We start from the raw sequence: 24,305 nt of genomic DNA on the forward strand, positions 1-24,305 counted from the left end.
ATCAACTAATGGGCAGCAAGGGTGACACTGAGCATAATTCAAAGCTGTTGTTTACCCATTGTGGTAAAGTATGACAGATGGGAGCACAGAGTCAGCAAGCGGAGTTGGTGATTTACACACCCTGTAAGATTAGATTAACGGCATTTTTATCAATAGAGGTAAGCTATCACCCACATTTAATTTTAGTAAAGATTGCAAGAATCATAAAAGCGTGGCATTTGAGTCCCTTCCTTGAAACATGTTTACCAAAGATAAGCATTAAAAAAAATTATCAATCAACAATCAATAATTTACTAAGCACTTTGTATATGTGCAGTAAAGAATAAAAACACCAAGAGATACAAAATAATTCTAAGATTTGGCTTCTGCCCACAGGAGCTGACAGTCTTCTTGAAAAAACAAACTTAATACACACTAAAGTATCTGTGACTACAGGACAGTGCTACACTCTTGTATTTTAGGAAATCACAAAAAAGGACAGGTGGACAGGAGGAGTTGAGAACAGCCATAGCTAATTTTTACTGAGCACCGTCCTTATGCAAGGCATTGTGCTAAGAACTTTGCACACATTACTTCATTTCCTTCTCTCACCACAGATGAGGTAAGTACAATAAGTATCTTCATTTTTCAGAGGAAGAAGATCAACAGAAAGTCAAGTTATTTGCTCAATCATTCAAATCATTAAGTGGCAGAGGCAACATTAGGGTCTATGTACCTTGAAAATCAGACCGTAGGTAGGCAAAAGGGAAGCCCCTGTGTATCAAAACTGGTGTTAATGGAATTATAATCTAAAAGAGTCTGGAAAGGGGAAAAGTGACATAAAAGTTACAAAAACATAATTTGGAAAAGCATGTGCTTAAATCTGTTTTCATAATTACAATGCTCTTAAAAAAAAAAAAAAAAAAAAACTACCGGGAGCACAGAAAGTGTTATTTTATTCTCTGACCTTCTGAAGGCTCTTACTGCAATTTTTACTCATTTCAAAATTGGTCATAGATCTTCATGTTTTTAAAGCTCTGAAAAAGGGAAGCCCATTAGATATTCAATACTTACCAACATCTTAAACTTGTTAAGATGAACTGAGTTGAACTGGGAGCCAAAAGTAAGGAGTTCAGGTAATTACTAAAAAAAGGTTTTCTAAAATCGAAGTGCATGCACATTAATGTTACCAACCTTTCAAGTTACCAAAAAAAAGAATAAAGTTTCACGACATTAAAGAACAGTAACAATTTGAAAAGCTATGCATTGTTGCCTTTGAGAGCTACTGTTGTCAAACAAAAGAGGAAGGTTTTTCCCTCCCCCTTCATATCACAATACACTCTCAGGACATCCCTGATGAAGGGGCATGCCTATGGGAACCACAGTGCGAGTATTCATTTAGTACCTCCATTTCAGGAAGAGAGGTTTCAGTGGTCCTTGGTTCATCTACAGAGGCTTCATCATCAAACAACCGTCGACAGCAAACCAAAGTAAAGGGGGGCGGCACTTCTTTAAGAAAGGAGACTGCTTCTCGGCGAGATTTCCCATAGAGCTGCACTCCATTGACCTAGAAAGATAAGGGATAAGTCAGAATTGAGGAGGCCCCAAATGAAAATAAAACAAAAATCTCTTGCTTACGTCAATCTATCAAAGTGAAAACAGGATAATCGTTTTATTTTCCCTGTAAACAAAGGGCCTAAATTTAATCATTTTAGTAGTACAAAAAAACAGAAATCCCTAAAATTTATAAAAATTAAGGCTAAAGTTTAACTGAAATTGGGTGAATAAAGTATAAAATGTGCTCAGAGTACAACTATTACTGGGTATGTGATTTGCCTAATTTTTCACACCTCCCTGCTTTGTCCTTTCTATACTACAATGTTGTATTCTCTCATCTACTCCCCATCTCTCCTTAAACACACTAAATATCAGGGATAGCCTTCTTAAGACCGCTTCCTTTTGCTTTTCATTTTGTAAGCATATCAATAGAGATATTAACACTAATTTTTAAGGCTGTTAAAAACTGCTCAACTTACAATGTGTAGGTAACAAAATCTAGGATACTTGGCTGTCAAAATTTAGCAGCAGTTCACAATTTTCTTTCACATCCCATAAACTCTTAATACCATCCTAGAAAAATCACATCTGTAGAAAAGAAATGCACATAACTTTGCCTCAGATCCATTCTTACGTACTCTGCTGACACAGCCATCAAGTGTAAGAAGTGTGTCAGATTTTCAAATTGTTTTATACAGGGGTCCCACGTGTTTAGAATAACAAAAAGATAATCAACTATTCCTTATTAATGATTAATGCTTATCGCCAAAAGATTATCTAAATTTCATATTATATATAGTGCATAGTAACAATTCTTTGCACCAAAGATGATTTAGAAACATGTCTATTCTAATTTTTTATATATATGACTTTAGCTCAAGGAGCTCTCTCATCTGTCTGCCACTCCCAAAAAGCTGAGGCATAAACACAATCCAGGCAACATATAATCTTTTCACTTCTGACTCCTACCTTCCTGGCAGGGTTCAGCAGCATTATTAGTTTTAAAAGTATTTCCGGTCTGGCCTTAATTTCTGACAGGTGCAATGCTAATGTCCAGATAACTGGCAGGGTTGACTTTCCTGGGAGGAACGTTTCCACTAAATCTGTCAAAATTGCTCAGAGAATAAGAGCACAGTGGGTTTTTGGAAGCATCCCATCAACAGTGGTCTGAGCCCAGTCATTCATCCCTTGGAACCACTCTCACCTGTAACATACCCAGCACTTAGCCATCAGACCAGACAAAATCTGCCTGCCTTTTAATTATTTACAAAGAAATCACCACATAGTAAAGAGGCCCACATGTGTTTCAGGGAGCTAGTCCTAAAAAGTAAACATTGTCTCCCAGGACTTTATGACTGAGGAAGGGGTCCAGCGGATAGCAAGTTCTTCCTGGAAGAACTGCAAGTCAATCTTCACACAAAAATGGGGAGGGAGGTACTTGCCACTGGTCACACCATGTCCATGGTGCCAACCAGTGCCATGAGCACAGAAAGTTCTAAAACCAACCAAATGGGGAGTAACATACTGAAAATAAAGCAAGCGGATAGATACAATCAAAGCAGGAATGCTACTCACGCACAAGTATTTTAGCTTCTGTTTCACATTACTTCAACAAATTTGAAAATCACTTTTCAGGTTTTTATCTTGGTGTACATTTAAATATTTATTTAGCTCATTATTTATTCATTTGAATTGTCTCCAATTATTATAGCAATGCCTGGTAGTCCTCCTCACCACTCTATATGGCTAAAGGGATTGGTCACATTTCCCATTAGCAACTCCTATGTAAGGGGATTTATGGCTGCTGTAAATAGTTGCTCTGGGCTGAGACTTGGCACAATGTTCTAACCCTGAAGCATATTTGTGTTCCTAGTTTTAAGCTCTAAGGAGTACATTTGACAGACAGACAGACAGACAGACACACACACACACACACACACACATACAGTTCAGGAGTTTATTTGGCTAACTTTACAGAGACTTTTTAATTTCTGTATTCAGTTGCTCAGAAGCAGCCAATTTTTTTTAACATCTTTATTGGAATATAATTGCTTTACATTGTTGCGTTAGTTTCTGCTGTATAACAAAGTGAATCAGCTATGCATATACATATATCCCCATATCCCCTCCCTCTTGTGTCTCCCTCCCTCCGTCCCTATGCCACCCCTCTAGGTGGTCACAAAGCACCATGCTGCTCTCCCTGTGCTATGCGGCTGGAAGAAGCCAATTTTTATTTTAGAGTTCACAATATTTTTCTACACTCTTCAAACCTCTTAAGTACTGTCAAGTCTCAATTATTCAGACTTTGTGACTAGAAAACTGATACACATGTATTCATCTGCCAAGTACATAGTACTGGACAAGTACTGTCCCACTACTGCATTCAATCCCCATTCCATCCTATCCTATAAAGGTTGTTTATGTCTTTTCATGGTGGTCATGTTGCCAGTATCTCACAGTGAGATAATGTATAAAGCATTATCTTTACATGGACAATATTCCATTAGATCCTCACAAACATAGAGTGAAGTAGGCATTTATTGATGAAGAAAATGATTCTCAAAAAAAGTGACATGCTAGGATAGGACATACGGTTCAGCTGTGGCAAACTCAGAACCAAAAGCAGCTCTGACTTGCAAACCTGTGCTTCTTTCCCTATCCCAAGTTCTTTCACTAGAAATCTATACTTGTGAATTCAACCAGTCTTCATGCTACCTCATTACATCACATTCTATTACAAGGGAGAAGGCCCATGGAATTCCAATCTCGGCTAAGGCACAAAGGACTCAGTTGATGGCTGAGATCACCTACACTTGCTCTACTCAGATCCAGCCAACATTTCTTTATCACCTACCAGGTACTAGTAGTGAATTATACTTAATGCTACTGAGTTGTAGACTAAAAATGCTTTAAATGATACAGTTTATGTTATTTTTATTTACCACAAAAAAGTAAACTAAACTGGTTTTTACTCATATTTCCATATCTCTCAAATAAATATATCTCATTTCTCAATACCTAATAGCTACATGTTATGGCAATGTTTTCCAAATGGTCTCCAATCTGCAGATTATCATGTGTGACACCACAAAGTTATGTCATATACTCTGCAAATAAGAAGAGAAAGACATGATTCGGCACCAAAAAACCCGTTAAGTGACAGCGTAAATTCTAGGGCATTAATCCACAATAAACATTCCAATATCATTACTTGAACACCTCTAAAAATAAGCCATTTACTACATCTTAAAACAGGACCTGGCCTCCCAGGCTTATGATAAAATTTGCCAATAGTCACAGCATTTTTCTCTCCGACCTCAAAATTCAACTCGGAATTCTCAACATACTCCTCCAGGTGACTGAACACTACTTAAAAAACCCAACAAGAAACCTATTTGCTATTCTTGCCATCCCACTTTAAGCAAATATAAATTTTAGAAAGAAATCTCTACTTCAAGGCCCATGGGATTCTAATCTTGGCTCAAGCAACTAGGTTGACTCTATCAAACCCAACCTAGGACTTCCTGTGGATCTAACACTTGAGAGAACCCTCTTCTACACAGCCTTCTCAAAGTTTAACCATTCCCCGTATCTTTTTTAGAAGCTTAGAAAGTAGTGTGATGTATTGAAAAACCAGTGAAATGGGAGTTAGAAAACATGAACTAAAGTCATCACTCTACCAGCGTATAAAGTTAGGGGAAATCAATGCCTTGTTTTTGTATCTGTAAAATTAAGCGCTGTTGCTTGGTTTGTCTGCTGTGTTAGCTACAGAACTTTCCAATCTAACAAAATCTCTCAAGGCAGTCATGTCACAGCAGAAGTGCTCTAGAATTGCTCTGACTGAAGAGAGGCTGAGAAGCCTGAGTGAGCCCAGTAGAGGCTGCCATCATGGCGGGGAGGGAGTCCCAAGCAGACAATCTGAAAGCTAGTCAGTAACACATAAGCCTGAGGTTACCCAGCTCTAAGCCTTACTAGAAATAACCAACAAAACCTGCAAATAAATGTGACTACATGTTCCAAACAAGGGTCAGGGGTTAGATTCTTAAAAAGAATTTTGAAAAAAAAAAAAATACTAATTATGCTATCAAACTAAAACAGGACATTAGCTTCTTTCTTAGTTAATCATTTAAATAAGCACTCAAAAGGACATCTCAGGAGTCCCAAAAGATGGCGAAAATGAACTGAAAGTACGTTATCTACTTCACTTATCATTACATAAGTTGTTAGTATTTTTCCTCATCTTTATCCTTCCCAGCTTTACAGAAATATAATTGACATATAACATGTAAAAGTTTAAGGTGTACAGTGTGATGATTTGATATATATATTGTGAAATCATTACAACAATGAGGTTAGTTAACACTTCTATCACCTCACATAGTTACCATAGTTTGTGTGTGTGTGTGTCTGTTTATGTGTGTGGTAAGAACACTTAAGATCTACTCTTTCAGCAACTTTCAAGTACACAACACAGTTTTGTTAAGTACAGTCACCAATTATTTTCCAATATAAGTAGCTCACATTACATTGGTATTGATGATGTAACTCTGTGGATTTCTGGTGAGAACACATTCTCCTACAACTTAAAAATTCCTGCCCTGTGTCTTTTTCCCCTCAAAAATTTTACCTCAAGAAGCTCATCTTCTGGCTGTAGGAGGTTCAGTGTATCAAGAGGACCACCTGGAGCAATTGAAGAGATATAATGGTGCCCATCAAAGGAATCCACCTCCATGCCAAGCCTCAGAGTGTGAATGGGCAGCAGCTGCAACAAAACACAGAACAGTAATATAAACACAACAAGGACACATCTGGCTGTTAATCCTCTATCAAGTATTTTTTTTGACACAGAAGCCCCATCCCCTGAATCAGATCACCAAAATCCCAAAAGAGACAATAAGGGGAAAACTAGCCTCAAGTAAAACATGAAGTCATTTGTCATCTTGTTCTCACTCTTGTCCTTTCAGATTCCTTGAGAATGGAGAGACAGACGTACAAAGTCTCCAGTTCTAAGCTCCAAACTTCCTATAGTTCCCAGTATGTATTCTGTGTTTCACTTTTCTGCAGGGCTTCCCATCCCTCAGGACATCTAGCTCCTTTATATTACCTAAGTTCCACTCACACTTCAATACTAAAGCAGTATCACTTCCAGGAAGCCCTTCCTGATATCTGAGCTAACCTGCTTCCATCTGGGGTCCAAGATCACACTGTACACATCTCCATCGCAGCTCACAATACACTGCTTTTAAAATTCCTATTTTCTGGGCTTCCCTGGTGGCGCAGTGGTTGGGAGTCCGCCTGCCGATGCAGGGGACACGGGTTCATGCCCCAGTCCGGGAAGATCCCACATGCCGCGGAGCGGCTGGGCCCGTGAGCCATGGCCGCTGGAGCTGTGCGTCCAGAGCCTGTGCTCCGCCACGGGAGAGGCCACAACAGTGAGAGGCCCGCATACCGCAAAAAAAAAAAAATTCCTATTTTCTTAACTGCCCCCCGACTGCTTGAGGGTATCTTTTCTCTCTATAACCTCAGGCCCTAGAATAGTACCAGGCATCTGAACACGGGCTCATTACATGTTATCTGAACTAATCCATGAAAGGTGGTACCTCTTTCAAGATGTCTTTTTCCATCTCACCAGCTTAAGAGAGAACAATTTCTGATTTGGGGGAGGTATGGGTGTATAATAAGAAAGGCAATCATTATTCTACTCTAGGATTGCTTCTGTTGACTGAGAAGGATTCATATAGGTTCAGATATGAGCCAAGCATTAAGAAATTCCAGCCAATGTCAAGGTAAAAAGATGAGTGTCTTAGTGTTGTTGGCTTTAAAAGTCAAAGGCCTTCACCAAACTCTATTCCCCCGACTTTCAAAATTGGAACTAATGATTTCTCACTGTGGATATATAAACTCAAACATGGTAAATGATACTACAATAGTTTGTTTATCCAAAATACCAGGCCCATCTCTAACTGTATATTTGCTAAGGAGAAAACCCTACACAAGGTGGCAATGCATCCACAACATGGCTCTTTCCGTATTTCCTTTCCTCTGCGATCACTTATCCTGGAGCTTGTCACCTCCCCTTAGTCATCTGCTCTGGGTCCTCGGAGTTCCACAGGCCTTGCTTCAGACACCACCTGGGGCTCATTTCCATCCCACCACAGACAAACAGACAAATGTGAAGGGCAAGGCATCCAGCTGACTAAGGCCTCAATGGCTTAAAACAGGCAGGAGGGGTTCCTGGTCTTGGGCTAATTTTCTGAAAATTAAGTGCTCTTGACCAGCAAGCACTTCAGGATCTACAGCCATCTCTGGCAATAAGATATTCTAGCAATGCGAGGGTAAGACTGCTTTTACTCTTGTTGCCTCTCTGTGATCTCTTTATTTCTCACTGTTGCCACCTCATTCTGTTTAGTCATTGTACCAAATCCTGTATATCAAGCTAGGAGACATTAGAGTCAGTTTCTTTAGCACTAAAAGGTGAGTAAAAACTCTGAGAAATGTTTCTGTAATAACACTTTACCCATCCATCTCTGCCAACTCTCTTCCTTCCTTTGTTTATGAGCAAAACACTACGGCAGGGAGTGGTCCGTGGGTCCACCTGTAGGTCATCCCCAGTGCTGTGCTAAAGTATGCTTGCAAGAGCAGATTTTTCAATTTTCAGGAATTCTGCAAGCCAGTTGTTAATGACAGCCATTATTAAATATGAAATTATAAGATTACAATTAAATAAATAATATTAAAAATAAACGTACTGGGCTTCCCTGGTGGCGCAGTCATTGAGAGTCCACCTGCCGATGCAGAGGACACGGGTTCGTGCCCCGGTCCAGGAAGATCCCACATGCCACGGAGTGGCTGGGCCCGTGAGCCATGGCCGCTGAGCCTGCGCGTCTGGAGCCTGTGCTCCACAACGGGAGAGGCCACAACAGTGAGAAGCCCGCGTACCGCAAAAAATAATAATAATAATAATAAAATAAATGTAGTAAGTACTGAAAATCCATCACTTCCTAATTATTTTGACCACATTTTATCTATGTTCTTGAAGTGACTTTTATCTGTTATACATGTATGGTGGAAACACTCTCTATCTAAGAATTTAGGGAATACCAAAGGGATGAACAGCTGAAAAAGACAGATGAAATGGTTGATTTGTCTAGCGCTAAATGCAGGTAGGTCAGGTAACAATATAGTCCTGCTCCCATGGAGAAACCTGCATCAATGAAGCGCAACTGTGAAGCCTTACCTAACTCAGTGTTCACTGCTGTCATTTTGGTTGCTTGAAATCTGCCGCGGTGGAACTATTTACACCACGGGTATTGGTAAATGCTACAAATTAGGGTTGCCTTTTTTTCTTTTTTTTGAGGGCTAGACATTTCCCAGCATATCACTGATTTACAATCTAGTTTGGACACGATACCCAGCATATATTTATAGAATGTAAACGATGTGCAAGGATTTGAGCTTTGGGCTGGAATTACAGGATGAACAAAAGAAACAGTTTCTACCCTCCGGAACTAACATCTAGGATGGAAGACAGACAATATAAACAAGCAAGAGAGTGAGAAGAGACAAGCAAAACAAGTAAGCCAATAAACAATGCACCAACAAACAAGTGAAAGATAAACCCCAAGTTACCAACTGTGATAAGTTCTATGAAGGAGCTAATCAGGGTCAGGACATCAGACACAACTGTGGAGGCTGTTTGAAAAGTTGGTCAGAGTAGGTTTCACAGAGATGGGGGCACTTAAGGTGAGAACACATATATATGGAATATAAAAGAAAAAAACAGGGTCATGAAGAACCTAGGGGCAAGACGGGAATAAAGACGCAGACCTACAAGAGAATGGACTTAAGAACACGGGGAGGGGGAAGGGTAAGCTGGGACGAAGTGAGAGAGAGGCATGGACATATATACACTACCAAACGTAAAATAGATAGCTAGTGGGAAGCAGCCGCATAGCACAGGGAGATCAGCTCGGTGCTTTGTGACCACCTAGAGGGGTGGGATAGGGAGGGTGGGAGGGAGGGAGACGCAAGAGGGAAGAGATATGGGAACATACGTATAACTGATTCACTTTGTTATAAAGCAGAAACTAACACACCATAGTAAAGCAATTATACTCCAATAGGGCTTCCCTGGTGGCGCAGTGGTTGAGAATCTACCTGCTAATGCAGGGGACATGGATTCGAGCTCTGGTCTGGGAAGATCCCACATGCCGCAGAGCAACTAGGCCCGTGAGCCACAACTACTGAGCCTGCACGTCTGGAGCTTGTGCTCCGCAACAAGAGAGGCCGCCTTACTGAGCGGCCCACGCACCGCAATGAAGAGTGGCCCCCGCTTGCCACAACTAGAGAAAGCCCTCGCACAGAAATGAAGACCCAACACAGCCAAAAATAAATAAGTAAATAAATAAAAAGCCAAGTATTTGAAGCCCTTAAAAAAAATTATACTCCAATAAAGATGTTAAAAAAAAAGATGCAGATGGAAAATAAGCATATGAAAAATAATAATTAAAAAAAATTTTTTAATTAAGGGGGAAAAGTTCATCTCAACTGATATAAAGGTGAACAAAGATAAAAAAAAAAAAAGAATGAGTCAGCCCTACAAAGAGCCTGCTTGGGGACTGCTTGTGGGAGGTTAGTGAAAAAGGTAATTTCAAAATTTTTGGTTTGAGCAACTGAGTAGATGGTGGTAGCAATTTCTGCATCAAAATAAGTGCCCAAATTAAAAGACATTGCTGTACACACAATTTGCTACTTATATAATAGCATGCCCTCATAAAAAAATAAAAGGATTAAGGAGGGAACTGATTCCAGTCTCCCCTGCCAGCCCCTTACTAATCAATCCTGCTCTATTCCCCACATCTATGGAACAGCTGATGTCAGGAAAAGGTTGGAGCACTGAAGAGCAGCAGAGGCTCACCCATGGAATCCCTTGCCCACCAGATACAGGATGCCCTTCTAGGCTATTCCCCCCGATATCTATAAACACCACATGCTCCCTTAAAATGTGCGCCATGAACGGAAAACACGTGCCCCATCTTCAATCACACTGAACAAATAAACCAGAAATGATGTTTACAAAATCTGTCAATCTAAAAGACGCCTACCTAATATTCATTCTGTATCTAAATCTGAGTACAGCTGGGTTTCTGAGACTTCATGTTACATGGCTGCAGGTTTCTCTGTGGGAGCAGGACTGTTTAATTACCTGTCCCAGCTGCATTTTGCAACTAAACAAATCAACCGTTTCATCTGTCTCTTTCGGTTTTCCACCCTTTCGGAATTCTGAGAGCAGAAAGGGCTAAAATGACAGGAGTGGTTGCAACTGGGAGATGATTGATGCCTTCACACACAGAGCACGTTATGCTTTTTGATGCTTATTCAATGTGCTTTGCAAGGGGTCCTATTTAAATCTACAAAGTTAATGAGAAGCGGGATTTTCATGATCCTGATGTGACAAGTAAAGGATACAAGGAAATATATCCAAGGAAAGTGTGACCACTCTGTGATTTACTATCAGCACTAAAATGAAGAAGATCAAATGAGATCAAGAAAGCTAGAGGAGGACTTCTCTGGCAGCGCAGTGGTTAAAAATCTGCCTGCCAATACAGGCGACACAGGTTCGAGCCCTGGTCTGGGGAGATCCCACATGGGTGGAGCAACTAAGCCCGAGCGCCACAACTACTGAATCCCACGCACCTAGAGCTCGTGCTCTGCAACAAGAGAGGCCACTGCAATAAGAAGCACGCACAGCCCAAGGAAGAGTAGCCCCCGTTCGTCACAACTAGAGAAGGCCCACGTGCAGCAACGAAGACTCAACACAGCCAAAATAAATAAATTTATTCATCTATTTTTTTAAAAAAAGAAAGAAAGCTAGAGGCCTTGAACCTATGAGTGGAGAGACCTGTCAGGAAACAAGCTGCAGCTCATTCATTTCACTAGAAGCTCTACCTTTAGGTCCCTCAAACAAGATATCAAAATGCTCAACTAGGAATATAAATGATGTTGCTCCAGGGGCAAAAAAAACTTCCGGAGAGGAATAGCTATGTCAGTGGGATGGGGGAGGATGCTTCTAAAAAATCTGAACAAAAAATAAAACACAACAGAAAGAACCCTATAACTGGTTCTTATAACACACACACACACACACACACACACACATCCTCTCTCTCTTTCAATGGAGATATTAAATAATCATTTATGTTTAAAGATTAGGTACAAAGAGTTACTAAATTTACCACAAAAAAACCCCCAAACTTTTCAAGAATGAGGCTACAACTTTTAAACTAATGGTGAAACACAGGATAATACCCTCAAAAGTTAGGTATGTTCACGCAGAGGTTATGCAAGACAATCAAACAATCTAGTAAAGCTTGATTTATATTAGTTTTTCTCACCCAACTAAAATTTTAATTCTGGGGAATTCCCTGGTGGTCCAGTGGTTAGGACTCCACGCTTTCACTGCTGAGGGCCCAGGTCCAGTTCCTGGTGCGGGAACTAGATCCCACAAGCCTCAAGGCACATCCAAAAAAAATAAAAATAAAATTTTAATTCTGAATCTTTAAAAAACACACATTACGGGCTTCCCTGGTGGCGCAGTGGTTGAGAGTCTGCCTGCCGATGCAGGGGACACTGGTTCGTGCCCCGGTCCAGGAAGATCCCACATGCCGCAGAGCGGCTGGGCCCGTGAGCCATGGCCGCTGAGCCTGCGCATCTGGAGCCTGTGCTCCGCAACGGGAGAGGCCACAACAGTGAGAGGCCTGCGTACCGCAAAAAACTAAAAATAAAAATAAAACACACATTACACACTCCGTTGTACAGAAATATCTTGAAGGATCGCTTCAGCTACCTAACACCAAGGTCAAGCATCAGTTGTCATTTTTTCATTTCGGATATCATTGATGTTACCTGTCTGGCCCATGTGATATTTGAGCTTTTTTTTTTTAACATCTTTATCGGAGTATAATTGCTTTACAATGGTGTGTTAGTTGCTACTGTATAACAAAGTGCATCAGCTATACGTATACATATATCCCCATGTCTCCTCCCTCTTGCGTCTCCCTCCCACCCTCCCTATCCCACCCCTCTAGGTGGTCACAAATCACCCAGCTAAACTCCCTGTGCCATGCGGCTGCTTCCCACTAGCTATCTATTCTACATTTGAGAGTGTATATTATGCCCATGCCACTTTCTCACTTCGTCCCAGCTTACCCTTCCCCCTTCCTGTGTCTTCAAGTCCATTCTCTATGTCTGCATCTTTATCCCTGTCCTACCCCTAGGGTCCTCAGAATCTTTTTTTTTTCTTTTAGATTCCATACATATGTGTTAGCATACGGTATTTGTTCTTCTCTTTCTGACTTGCTTCACTCTGTACAACAGTCTCTAGGTCCATCCAGCTCACTACAAATAATTCAATTTAGTTTCTTTTTATGGCTGAGTAATATTCCATTGTATATATGTGCCACATCCTTTTATCCATTCATCTGTCGATGGACACCTAGGTTGCTTCCATGTTCTGGCTATTGTAAATAGTGCTGCGATGAACATTGCGGTACATGACTCTTTTTGAATCATGGTTTTCTCAGGGTATATGCCCAGTAGTGGGAATGCTGAGTCATATGGTAGCTCTATTTTTAGTTTCTTAAGGAACCTCCATACTGTTCTCCACAGTGACTGTAGCAATTTACATTCCCACCAACGCAAGAGTTGCAAGAGGATTCCCCCACACCCTCTCCAGCATTTACTGTTTGTATATTTCTTGATGATACCCATTCTGACTGGTGTGATACTCCTTCTTTTTTTAAATTTATTTAATTTATTCATTTTTTGCTGCATTGGGTCTTCACTGCTGCACGCAGGCTTTCTCTAGTTGCAGCGAGCGGGGGCTACTCTTCATTGCAGTGCATGGGCTTCTCACTGCTGTGGCTTCTCTCGTTGCAGATCACGGGTTCTAGGTGCACAGGCTTCAGTAGTTGTGGCATGCCGGCTCAGTAGTTGTGGCTCGCAGGCTCTAGAACATAGGCTCAGTAGTTGTGGTGAACGGGCTTAGCTGCTCCGAGGCATGTGGGAACTTCCCAGACCAGGGCTCAAACCTGTTTCCCCTGGATTGGCAGGCAGATTCTTCACAACTGCTCCACCAGGGAAGCTCGAGGTGATGCCTCATTGTAGTTTCGATTTGCATTTCTCTAATGATTAGTGATGTTGAGCATCCTTTCATGTGTTTGTTGACAATCTGTATATCTTCTTTGGAGAAATGTCTATTTAGGTCTTCTACCCATTTTTGGACTGGGTTGTTTGTTTCTTTGATATTGAGCTGCATGAGCTGCTTGTATATTTTAGAGACTAATCCTTTGTCAGTGGCTACGTTTGCAAGTATTTTCTCTCATTCTGAGGGCTGTCTTTTCATCTTGTTTATGGTTTACTTTGCTATGCAAAAGCTTTTAAGTTTCATTAGGTCCCATTTGTTTATTTTTGTTTTTACTTCCACTTCTCTAGGAGGTGGGTCAAAAAGGATCTTACTGTGATTTATGTCATAGAGTGTTCTGCCTATGTTTTCCTCTAAGAGTTTTATAGTGTCTGGCCTTACATTTAGGTCTTTAATCCATTTTGAGTTTGCTTTTGTGTATGGTGTTCTAATTTCATTCTTTTACATGTAGCTGTCCAGTTTTCTCAGCATCACTTATTGAAGAGGCTGTCTTTTCTCCATTGTATATTCTTGCCTCCTTTCTCAAAGATTAGGTAACCATAGGTGCGTGGATTTATCTCTGGGCTTTCTATCCTGTTCCACTGATCTATAATTCTGTTTTTGTGCCAATAGCATACTGTCTTGATTACTGTAGCTTTGTAGTATAGTCTGAAGTCAGGGAGCCTGATTCCTCCAGCTCCACTTTCCTTTCTCAAGATTGCTTTGGCTATTCGGGGTCTTTTGGGTCTGTCTCCATACAAACTGGGCAATTTTTTTTTCTAGTTCTGCGAAAAATGCCATTGGTGGTTTGATAGGGATTGCATTGAATCTGTAGATTGCTTTGGGTAGTATAGTAGTTTTCACAATGTTCATTCTTCCAATCCAAGAACATGGTATATCGCTCCACCTGTTTGTATCATCTTTAATTCTTTCATCAGTGTCATATAGTTTGCTGCATACAGGTCTTTTGTCTCCTTAGATAGGTTTATTCCTAGGTATTTTACTCCATTTGTTGCAATGGTAAATGGGAGTGTTTCCTTAATTTCTTTTTCAGATTTTTCAACGTTAGTGTATAGGAATGCAAGAGATTTCTGTGCATTAATTTTGTATCCTGCTACGTTACCAAATTCATTGTTTAGCTCTAGTAGTTTTCTGGTAGCATCTTTAGGATTCTCTATGTATAGTATCATGTCATCTACAAACAATGACAGTTTTACTTCTTCTTTCCCAGTTTGCATTCCTTTTATTTCTTTTCTCCTCTGATTGCTATGGATAAAACTTCCAAATCTATCTTGCATAACAGTGGTGAGAGTGGGCAACCATGTCTTGTTCCTGATCTTACTGGAAATGGTTTCAGTTTTTCACCATTGAGAATGATGTTGGCTGTGGGTTTCTCATATACGCCCTTTATTATGTTGAGGTAACTCCCCTCTATGTCTACTTTCTGGAGGGTTTTTATCATACATGGGTGTTGAATTTTGTCAAAAGCTTTTTCTGCATCTATTGAGATGATCATATGGTTTTTATCCTTCAATTTGTTAATACGGTGTATCACATTGATTGATTTGCATATATTGAAGAATCCTTGCATTCCTGGGATAAACCCCATTTGATCATGGTGTATGATCCTTTTAATGTGCTGTTGGATTCTGTTTGATAGTATTTTGTTGAGGATTTTTGCATCTATGTTCATCAGTGATACTGGCTTGTCATTTTCTTGTTTTGTGTCATCTTTGTCTGGTTTGGGTATCAGGGTGATGATGGCCTCGTAGGTTGAGTTTGGGAGTGTTCCTCCCTCTGCTATATTTTGGAAGAGTTTGAGAAGGATAGGTGTCAGCTCTTCTCTAAATGTTTGATAGAATTTGCCTGTGAAGCCATCTGGTCCTGGGCTTTTGTTTGTTGGAAGATTTTTAATCACAGTTTCAATTTCAGTGCTTGTGATTGGTCTGTTTATATTTTCTATGTCTTCCTGGTTCAGCCTCAGAAGGTTGTGCTTTCCTAAGAATTTGTCCATTTCTTCCTGGTTGTCCAATAAGCATATAGTTGCTTGTAGTAATGATTCATGATCTTTTGTATTTCTGCAGTGTCACTTGTTACTTCTCCTTTTTCATTTCTAATTCTATTGAGTTGAGTCTTCTCCCTTTTTTTCTTGATGAGTCTGGCTAATGGTTTATCAATTTTGTTTATCTTCTCAAAGAACCAGCTTTTAGTTTTATTGATCTTTGATATCGTTTCCTTCATTTCTTTTTCATTTATTTCTGATCTGATCTTTATGATTTCTTCTGCTAACTTTGGGATTTTTTGTTCTTCCTTCTCAAATTGCTTTAGGTGTAAGGTTAGGTTGTTTATTTGAGATGTTTCTTGTTTCTTGAGGTAGGATTGTATTGCTATAAACTTCCCTCTTAGAACTGCTTTTGCTCCAACCCATAGGTTTTGGGTCATCGTGTTTTCATTGTCATTTGTTTCTAGGTATTTTTTTATTTCCTCTTTGATTTCTTCAGTGATTTCTTGGTTATTAGTGCATTATTTAACTCCATGTGTTTGTATTTTTTTACAGTGTTTTTCCTGTAATTGATATCTAGTCTCACAGCATTGTGGTCGGAAAAGATACTTGATACAATTTCAATTATCTTAAATTTACCGAGGCTTGATTTGTGACCCAAGATATGGTCTATCCTGGATATTGTTCCATGAGCACTTGTGAAGAAAGTGTATTCTGTTGTTTTTGGATGGAATGTCATTTAAATATCAATTAAGTCTGTCTGTTTAATGTGTCATTTAAAGCTTGTGTTTCCTTATTTATTTTCATTTTGGATGATCTGTCCATTGGTGAAAGTGGGGTGTTAAATTCCCCTACTATGATTGTTACTGTCAATTTCCCCTTTTATGGCTTTTAGCATTTGCCTTATGTATTGAGGTACTCCTATGTTGGGTGCATAAATATTTACAATTGTTATACCTTCTTCTTGGATTAACACCTTGATCATTATGTAGTGTCCTTCTTTGTCTCTTGTAATAGTCTTTATTTTAAAGTCTATTTTGTCTGATATGAGAATTGCTACTCCAGCTTTCTTTTGATTTCCATTTGCATGGAATATCTTTTTCCATCCCCTCACTTTCAGTCTGTATGTGTCCCTAGGTCTGAAGTGGGTCTCCTGCAGACAGCATATATACTGGTCTTATTTTTGTATCCATTCAGTCAGTCTATGTCTTTTGGTTGGAGCATTTAATCCATTTACACTTAAGGTAGTTATCAATATCTATGTTCCTATTACCATTTTCTTAATTGTTTTGGGTGTGTTTTTCCTTCTCTTGTGTTTCCTGCCTAGAGAAGTTCCTTTAGCATTTGTTGTAAAGCTGGTTTGGTGGTGCTGAATTCTCTTAGCTTTTGCTTGTCTGTAAAGGTTTTAATTTCTCTGTCGAATCTGAATGAGATCCTTGTCGGGTAGAGTAATCTTGGTTGTAGGTTTTTCCCTTTTATCACTTTAAATATGTCCTGCCACTCCCTTCTGGCTTGCAGAGTTTCTGCTGAAAGATCAGCTGTTAACCTTACGGGGATTCCCTTGTATGTTTTTTTTTGCTTTTCCCTTGCTGCTTTTAATATTTTTTCTTTGTATTTAATTTTTGATAGTTTGATTAATATGTGTCTTGGCGTGTTTCCCCTTGGATTTATCCTGTATGGGACTCTCTGTGCTTCCTGGACTTGATTGACTATTTCCTCTCCCATATCAGAGAAGTTTTCAATTATAATCTCTTCAAATATTTTCTCAGTCCCTTTTTTTTCTCTTCTTCTTCTGGGACTCCTATAGTTCGAATGTGGGTGCTTTTAATGTTGCTGTCCCTGAGTTGTCTAAGACGGTTCTCAATTCTTTTCATTCCTTTTTCTTTATTCTGCTCTGTGGTTGTTATTTCCACTATTTTATCTTCCAGGTCACTTATCCGTTCTTCCCCCTCAGGTATTCTGCTATTGATTCCTTCTAGAGAATTTTTAATTTCATTATTGTGTTGTTCATCATTGTTTGTTTGCTCTTTAGTTCTTCTAGGTTAAACATTTCTTGTATTTTCTCCATTCTATTTCCAAGATTTTAGATCATCTTTACTATGATTACTCTGAATTCTTTTTCAGGTAGACTGCCTATTTCCTCTTCATTTGTTTGGTCTGGTGGGTTTTTACCTTGCTCCTTCATCTGCTGTTTGTTTCTCTGTCTTCTCATTTTGCTTGAGTTACTGTATCTGGGGTCTCCTTTTCACAGGCTGCAGGTTCATAGTTCCTATTGTTTTTGGTGTCTGCTCCCAGTGGGTAAGGTTGGTTCAGTGGGTGTGTAGGCTTCCTGGTGGAGGGGACTGGTGCCTGTGTTCTGGATGAGGCTGGATCTTGTCTTTCTGGTGGGCAGGACCACGGCTGGTGGTGTGTTTTGGAGTGTCTGTGAACTTATTATGATTTTAGGCAGCCTCTCTGCTAATGGGTGGGGTTGTGTTCCTGTCTTGCTAGTTGTTTGGCATAGCGTGTCCAGCACTGTGGCTTGCTGGTCATTGAGAGGAGCTGGGTCTTAGCATTGAGATGGAGATATCTGGGAGAGCTTTCACCATGTGATATTATGTGAGGCTGGGAAGTCTCTGGTGGAGCAATGTCCTGAACTCAGCTCTCCCACCTCAGAGGCTCAGGCCTGACACCTGGCTGGAGCACCAAGATCCTGTCAGCCACACGGCATGGGAGATGTTCACAAATTTTAGGAGTCAACCTGAGAATGAGGAGAAAAGGAATGGAGATAGCTGGGTATGGTAACAACAGTCCTTTAAGAGAAGCTGACGCAAGCCTCTAGCATCATCACAGAAGTATAGCACTGCAAGGATTACTGAAGCAGAGGCACTTTACAAACCTGGTGCATAATCCTCAGGTTTCTCTGAGTACAGCATTTTCATTTTCTCATTCTTCCCATTAAAATTCTATCCTCTTCATTCACAAAGGTGGGCATTATCTCCAACAAATGAAAAATAACAACCTTTGAGATCACTTCAGGTCTCTTGTTTCTACACAGAAGCATCTTCAGGTATTGCTAAGGAAACATCCTGGTATAGTCCTTTTCCATGGGGCTCTGAGACAGTCTTCTTTGTGCGATTCTCAATCTTTGGCAGGTGGCTGATGAAACAGCCTTCAGGCAGAAATCAGAATAAACTACCTTAAGGTTCAAGACATCACACCCCTGCAAAGCCTTTGGGCCAGAAGTCCATTCCCCAACCTGGCCAGGCCTCTGGAGCTAGGCACCGCTTCACTGTGACTCTGAGCAGGGAAGGTAGGGGGACTGGTGTCACACTGAGGAGGTTTGGGGTTTGCTTGATAGGTGACATGAGCCACACTCGTCACAGAGAACTCTGAGACCCCAGGATGTGGGCAGCAACGGCGGCCCTGACTTTCTCTTTCCAGGATTCCCCTGCTGGCTCCCTGAGAGCTCCTTAGGTCCCTACTTGAGCTTCTGACACCTAACCTAACACTTTGCACTTATGACTCTTTCTCTACCTTTGCTCATTGTATTTCCTCCACCTGGAATATCCACTGTTCTTATTTCTCCAGTAAGAGTATATAGTTCATCCTCCCAATAAGCCTCCTTCATCTGTCTTGAGGAAGGAACCCCTCCCTCCTTGAATACAGTTGACCATTTATAATTCAGGGTTAGAGGCACTGACCCTCCACAGTCAAAAATCTGGGTATAACTTATAGTCAGCCCTCCATATCTGAGGTTCCTCCGTATCTGAGGATGGTGTAGTACTGTAGTATTTACTACTGAAAAAAATCTGTGTATAAGTGCACCCATGCAGTCCAAACCCATGTTGTTCAAGGGTCAACTGTACATATAAGGCAGGTTAGCAATACCAGAACAGTAATTCTCAATGAAGCAAGGCAAGGAAGCAATCACAGTTTCCTTTAGAGACCTCACCCCAAACCTACAAAATCAGAATACTAGTCAGGAGGAACAAAATAGGGCATGTGTATTTTGAAAAGGCTCCTCTGATATTTCTGAAAAGCCATCTGCCCTAGTGGATAACCACTGTCACTACAGTTATTTGATTCTGTATCTTATGTTCTCCACCCAAAAGAGAGACCAGAAAAGTATAAAATTATACACTGAAGAATTGGTGACTGTGGTTGGTTGCCACTGGGGAGGAGAACAAAGGGACTGGGGTGGGAGGGAAACTTATTTTTTGCAGTACTTCCTTCTGTAACTTTTAAATTTTGTGTCTTGTCCATGTATTATCTATTCAAAAGGAAAAACATAAAGAATGGCACAGACTTAAGAGTCAGATAACCCTGATTTGCTTCCTAAATTTTGTCACTTACTAGCTGTGTATGATCTTGGGCAAGTCACTTTACCTACCTGACACTCAGTTTTCACATATTAAAAATGGAGAGTTGGAAGTAGCTGCTGACCAATAGGGTTATTGTGGGAAATAAAGGAGAAAATGTCTTTAACGCAAAGCACTGACCCTGGTCGCTGAGTGGGGGCCCAGTACATCCCACTGCCTTCACAATTCTACTTGCTGAAACAGAGTGAGAGGTGAACTCACATCTTAATGCCCTTTGGCTCAGAGAATGTAATTCAGGAAGGAAATAAAGAGAAATTTGTCAGTCTGTCTTGTCAAAACCAGAGAACAGGGCCTGGTCTTTTGTTTCCCACACCACAGATCTTACTAATGCTCACTTCATATTACAGTTGACGGCCAGCAGAAAGGTCACTGGCATGAGCATAATGCTTCTCCCTCATAGTGTCTTGATTATCTTAATAGTAAACACTTGCCAAGAAAGCCACCCCTAAAAGTGCAAGTCTCCCCAGATGCAGGGAAACTTCTTGTGTCATGATTAACAGCTTCCTAGAAGCAGTGCAGCTAATGTTCAAACCACTGTAAATTGCTTTCACCTCTCTCTTTCCATACAACTGCATCCACCTCAAAAGAAAATCTTGTCTATTAACACTGGCTTGTCATATAGGAAGATGCTTCTTGAATCAGCATCTCTTCAAGAGAAGCGGCTATGAGGTGGGAACTGGAGTGACCAACTAAAGACAGTTAAACCCTTAGAAACACCAGCTATAGCTGTGAAACATGATTTTCCTAATCAGAAATCTGTCGGGACAGAGGAAAAACCTACAGCCTTGGGGCTTCCCTGGTGGTGGAGTGGTTAAGACTCCACGCTCCCAATGCTGGGGGCCCGGGTTCGATCCCTGGTCAGGGAACTAGATCCCACGTGCATGCCACAACCAAGGAGCCCAGAAGCTAAGACCTGGCACAACCAAATAGATAAATATTTTAAGGCAAACAAACAAACAAAAACCCTACATCCTTGACCTCAGAGCATGACACTACCCTGCTTAGAACCTTCCACCAGTATTACCTGGCACTGAGAATAAAACCCAGGCTTACCAGCATGGATCTCGAGGCCCTGTAAGCACCTGGTCTTCCTCACCTAACAACATCCTACTCTTCATTTAGTTTGACTGAGACACTCTGAACAAACAACTTCCATTCCTCCCACAGGACAGCTCTTTTCCACTTGTACCTGCCGTTCACCACATTCTTATCCTTCAAGCCTAAACTCGGAAAGGCTTTCCCCAGCTCTCTCTCTAAGGTGCCCCCCAGTTATATTCTCATCACCCTGTTTATGCTTCTTGAATCATCATCACTTCTTACAAGCACTTCTTTGCATCACTTTTTACAGTTTACAACTATCTTCTCAGGTTATTTTTTACTTGTTTATTATCATGCCCTGACCAAAGCCCAGAACCCAGACTCTAGGAGGGCAAGGACCTTTTCTATTTTGCTTCCCACAGTTGGTAGTGCAGTGTCTGGCGTAGAGTAGGAGCTCTGTAAATATTTCAGGAAGGAAAGAAAGCTCTCTAAGCTGCAAGCTGCCTCTGCTACCATCCAGTTGTGTAATTTAAGGTGATTCATTCGACCTATGCAAACTTCAGCATCCTCACGTGTGAAATGGGTTTGGACAGGCCAGTCTTCTTTACATATTGTAGGGAGAAATTAGAAGCTACTGAATTAGGAACTAGACTTCCAATTTTAAGAGGATTTTTTAAAATGATAGTTCATCAAAATAATCAATCTGTGCAGTCCAGTGGTTAGGACTCGGCACTTTCATTGCCATGACCCGGGTTCAATTCCTGGTTGGGGAACTAAGATCCCACAAGCTGCACAGCATGGCTCAAAAAAAAACAACAACAACAACAAAAAATCAATCTGTGGACATTTGTAATTAAGAAATCAATGTACAAAAGAGTAAATATGGGGCTTCCCTGGTGGCGCAGTGGTTGAGAGTCCGCCTGCTGATGCAGGGGACACGGGTTCATGCCCCAGTCCGGGAAGATCCCACATGCCGCAGAGCGGCTGGGCCCGTGAGCCATGGCCGCTGAGCCTGCACGTCCGGAGGCTGTGCTCCGCAACGGGAGAGGCCACAACAGTGAGAGCCCTGCATACCGCAAAAAAAAAAAAAAAAAAAGAGTAAATAAGTGTGATAATTTTACATAGAAAAAGCATACATCCCTTCTCTGACATGTATGTTACACAAAAGAATGGGTATACCAACTACAGATATGTAAACATATATAGGCAACAACTAAATATGAAAAGAGAATAGTGCAATTATGGCTGACTCTTCTAGTGCAAAAAATAAAAAAAAAACTTGCTACAACAAAATTTCAATTAAATGTTTTAAAATAGCTTTTTTTTTTTTAAAGGAGCCTTTAGAAGGTCAGAGACTAAAAGTACTAGAAGTATACAACTGGGAAACAAAACCACCATTTATCAAACGGTTCTTACATGTTGGCATTGAGCTATATTAATTAGGGCATGTATTAAATATATTTATATTTAACCTTCTACAACATAGGTACTATTGTTCCTATTATGTAGAAGAAAAATTAGGCTGCTTATTTCACCTCCTAAAGTATTTCCTCAAATGTTACCTTCTTAAGGAGGCTTTTCCTGGTCAACCTATCTAAAATTGCAAACCCACACTCTCTCCTGAATTCCTTATCCATTTTCCCTGCATGGCACACATCATCTATACTACAGAAATTATGACTTATTTTGTATCTCCCCCTACTAAAATGTAAGTTCTACAGGACAGCGATTTTTTTTTTCCTGTTCTCTTCTGAAACCCCAGCACCCAGTAGAGGACTTGGCACTGAGTAGATATCAATAAATAATTGACGAATGAATGAACAGTTGAATGTACTGGTGAGGTGGTTCTGTAAGTCTGTTTGACTCGAAGACTTTCCACATCATTACACCAGAGTAACTGAGTACAAGTAGACATAATTCATAGAAGCTGATCAGGAAGAAGATAAAGTTAGACTGGTGGCAAGGAACTAGGGATGAAGGTGAAAGAGAACATGTTCTGCCTGGAGAAAGACAATGACATTCTTTAAGATGTACCGTGTGTGGTTATGATCCTTTTTTCTCATTATAGAATCCGATGATACAGGGTCTTACGGCTTTGAACATGTAAGGACAACTAAAGCTGAACTGCACGATGAACTGAGCCTGAGCAAGGGCATGTTTTCCTCCAAGGACGTCTCTGGAGTTCTAATGGGCAAGGAGGCTAAAAGTTCCTCAGGAAACCTCTGAAGAGCTAAGCAAAGACTTCTACAGTCCCAAAGTACTAAGGGAGAATTGGAGTTCAGGTCCCACCAGGGAGAAGGAATTGGTAAACACCGCAGACTCACTGGAATACCTGGAAGGCCATGTGTTAGGAGCAAAGGCAACAAGAGAGTCTGAACCTTACCCGAAAGGTACCTCTGCCTCGCCTCAGAGATGATCGCCCACCTGTACCCCCCCCACACACACACAGAGTATCTCCTTATTAGAAGAAACAGTGACTCTTCTGGATGGAGATGACATCACCTGACGCTTTTCGTAGCTGGCGTACATAATATCGAACATTCAGTCAAATTATGGCATGACGAGATATACAACCAAATAACTATAACGAGAGAAAAACATCAAACCACAGAAACACATCTAAAGTTGATCCACATATTGGAATTAATTATTTTAAGCCCTTATAAGCTATGATTAATATGTTCAAGAAATAGAGAAAAAGATGGCAACTACAGATTTTTTAAAATTGAGAACTCCTCCAAAAGAATTATGATCTAAAAAGGGATAAAATAAATTCTAGAATAGAAAAATATAACAACTAAAATTAAGGACTCAATAGACGGGCAGATTAGGCACAGGAAATTCAGTTAAGTGGAAGACTGGTAAATAGAAAATATCTACTATCTAAGAGTTTAGTGTAAATTAAAGAACAATTTTCAGGAAAAGCATCATTGATTTTTATGAATGACAGTAAAAATATTAACAATATCCTATGTGCTTGCAACTACTCTAGGCCCATTAAATTTAACTCCTATACAACCCACGAGATAGGTACTCATCTATTAATATCTTCCTTTTACAGACAACAAAACTGAAACATAGAGTCTAGATAATTTTACAAGCTAGTTAATGGATAAGCCAGAATCCGAACCCAGGCAGTTTGACGCCAGAGTCCATGTCACCAATCAACTATACTGCAGTAATTAAT

The 24,305-nt window shown here is 40.4% G+C and overlaps 1 protein-coding gene across 24 annotated transcripts in view; it reads right to left on the bottom strand.

Annotated features, from left to right (window-relative positions):
• Window positions 1-24,305, bottom strand: part of PATJ (PATJ crumbs cell polarity complex component) — a 353,800-nt gene that overhangs the window by 269,149 nt on the left and 60,346 nt on the right. For all 24 annotated transcript variants that reach the window (XM_022575833.2, XM_089921641.1, XM_089921673.1 and 21 more), the window contains 2 exons: window positions 6,164-6,298; window positions 1,385-1,546 (listed from right to left, as the gene is read on the bottom strand). In XM_022575833.2, coding sequence (XP_022431541.2) covers window positions 1,385-1,546; window positions 6,164-6,298 — 297 coding nt within the window. The remainder of the gene's footprint in view (window positions 1-1,384; window positions 1,547-6,163; window positions 6,299-24,305) is intronic.

Source organism: Delphinapterus leucas, chromosome 1 (genome assembly GCF_059928025.1).
Source record: "Delphinapterus leucas isolate spDelLeu-1000000601 "Yukka" chromosome 1, BTC_Dleu_Yukka2, whole genome shotgun sequence".
In the NCBI taxonomy this organism is placed as follows: domain Eukaryota; kingdom Metazoa; phylum Chordata; class Mammalia; order Artiodactyla; family Monodontidae; genus Delphinapterus; species Delphinapterus leucas.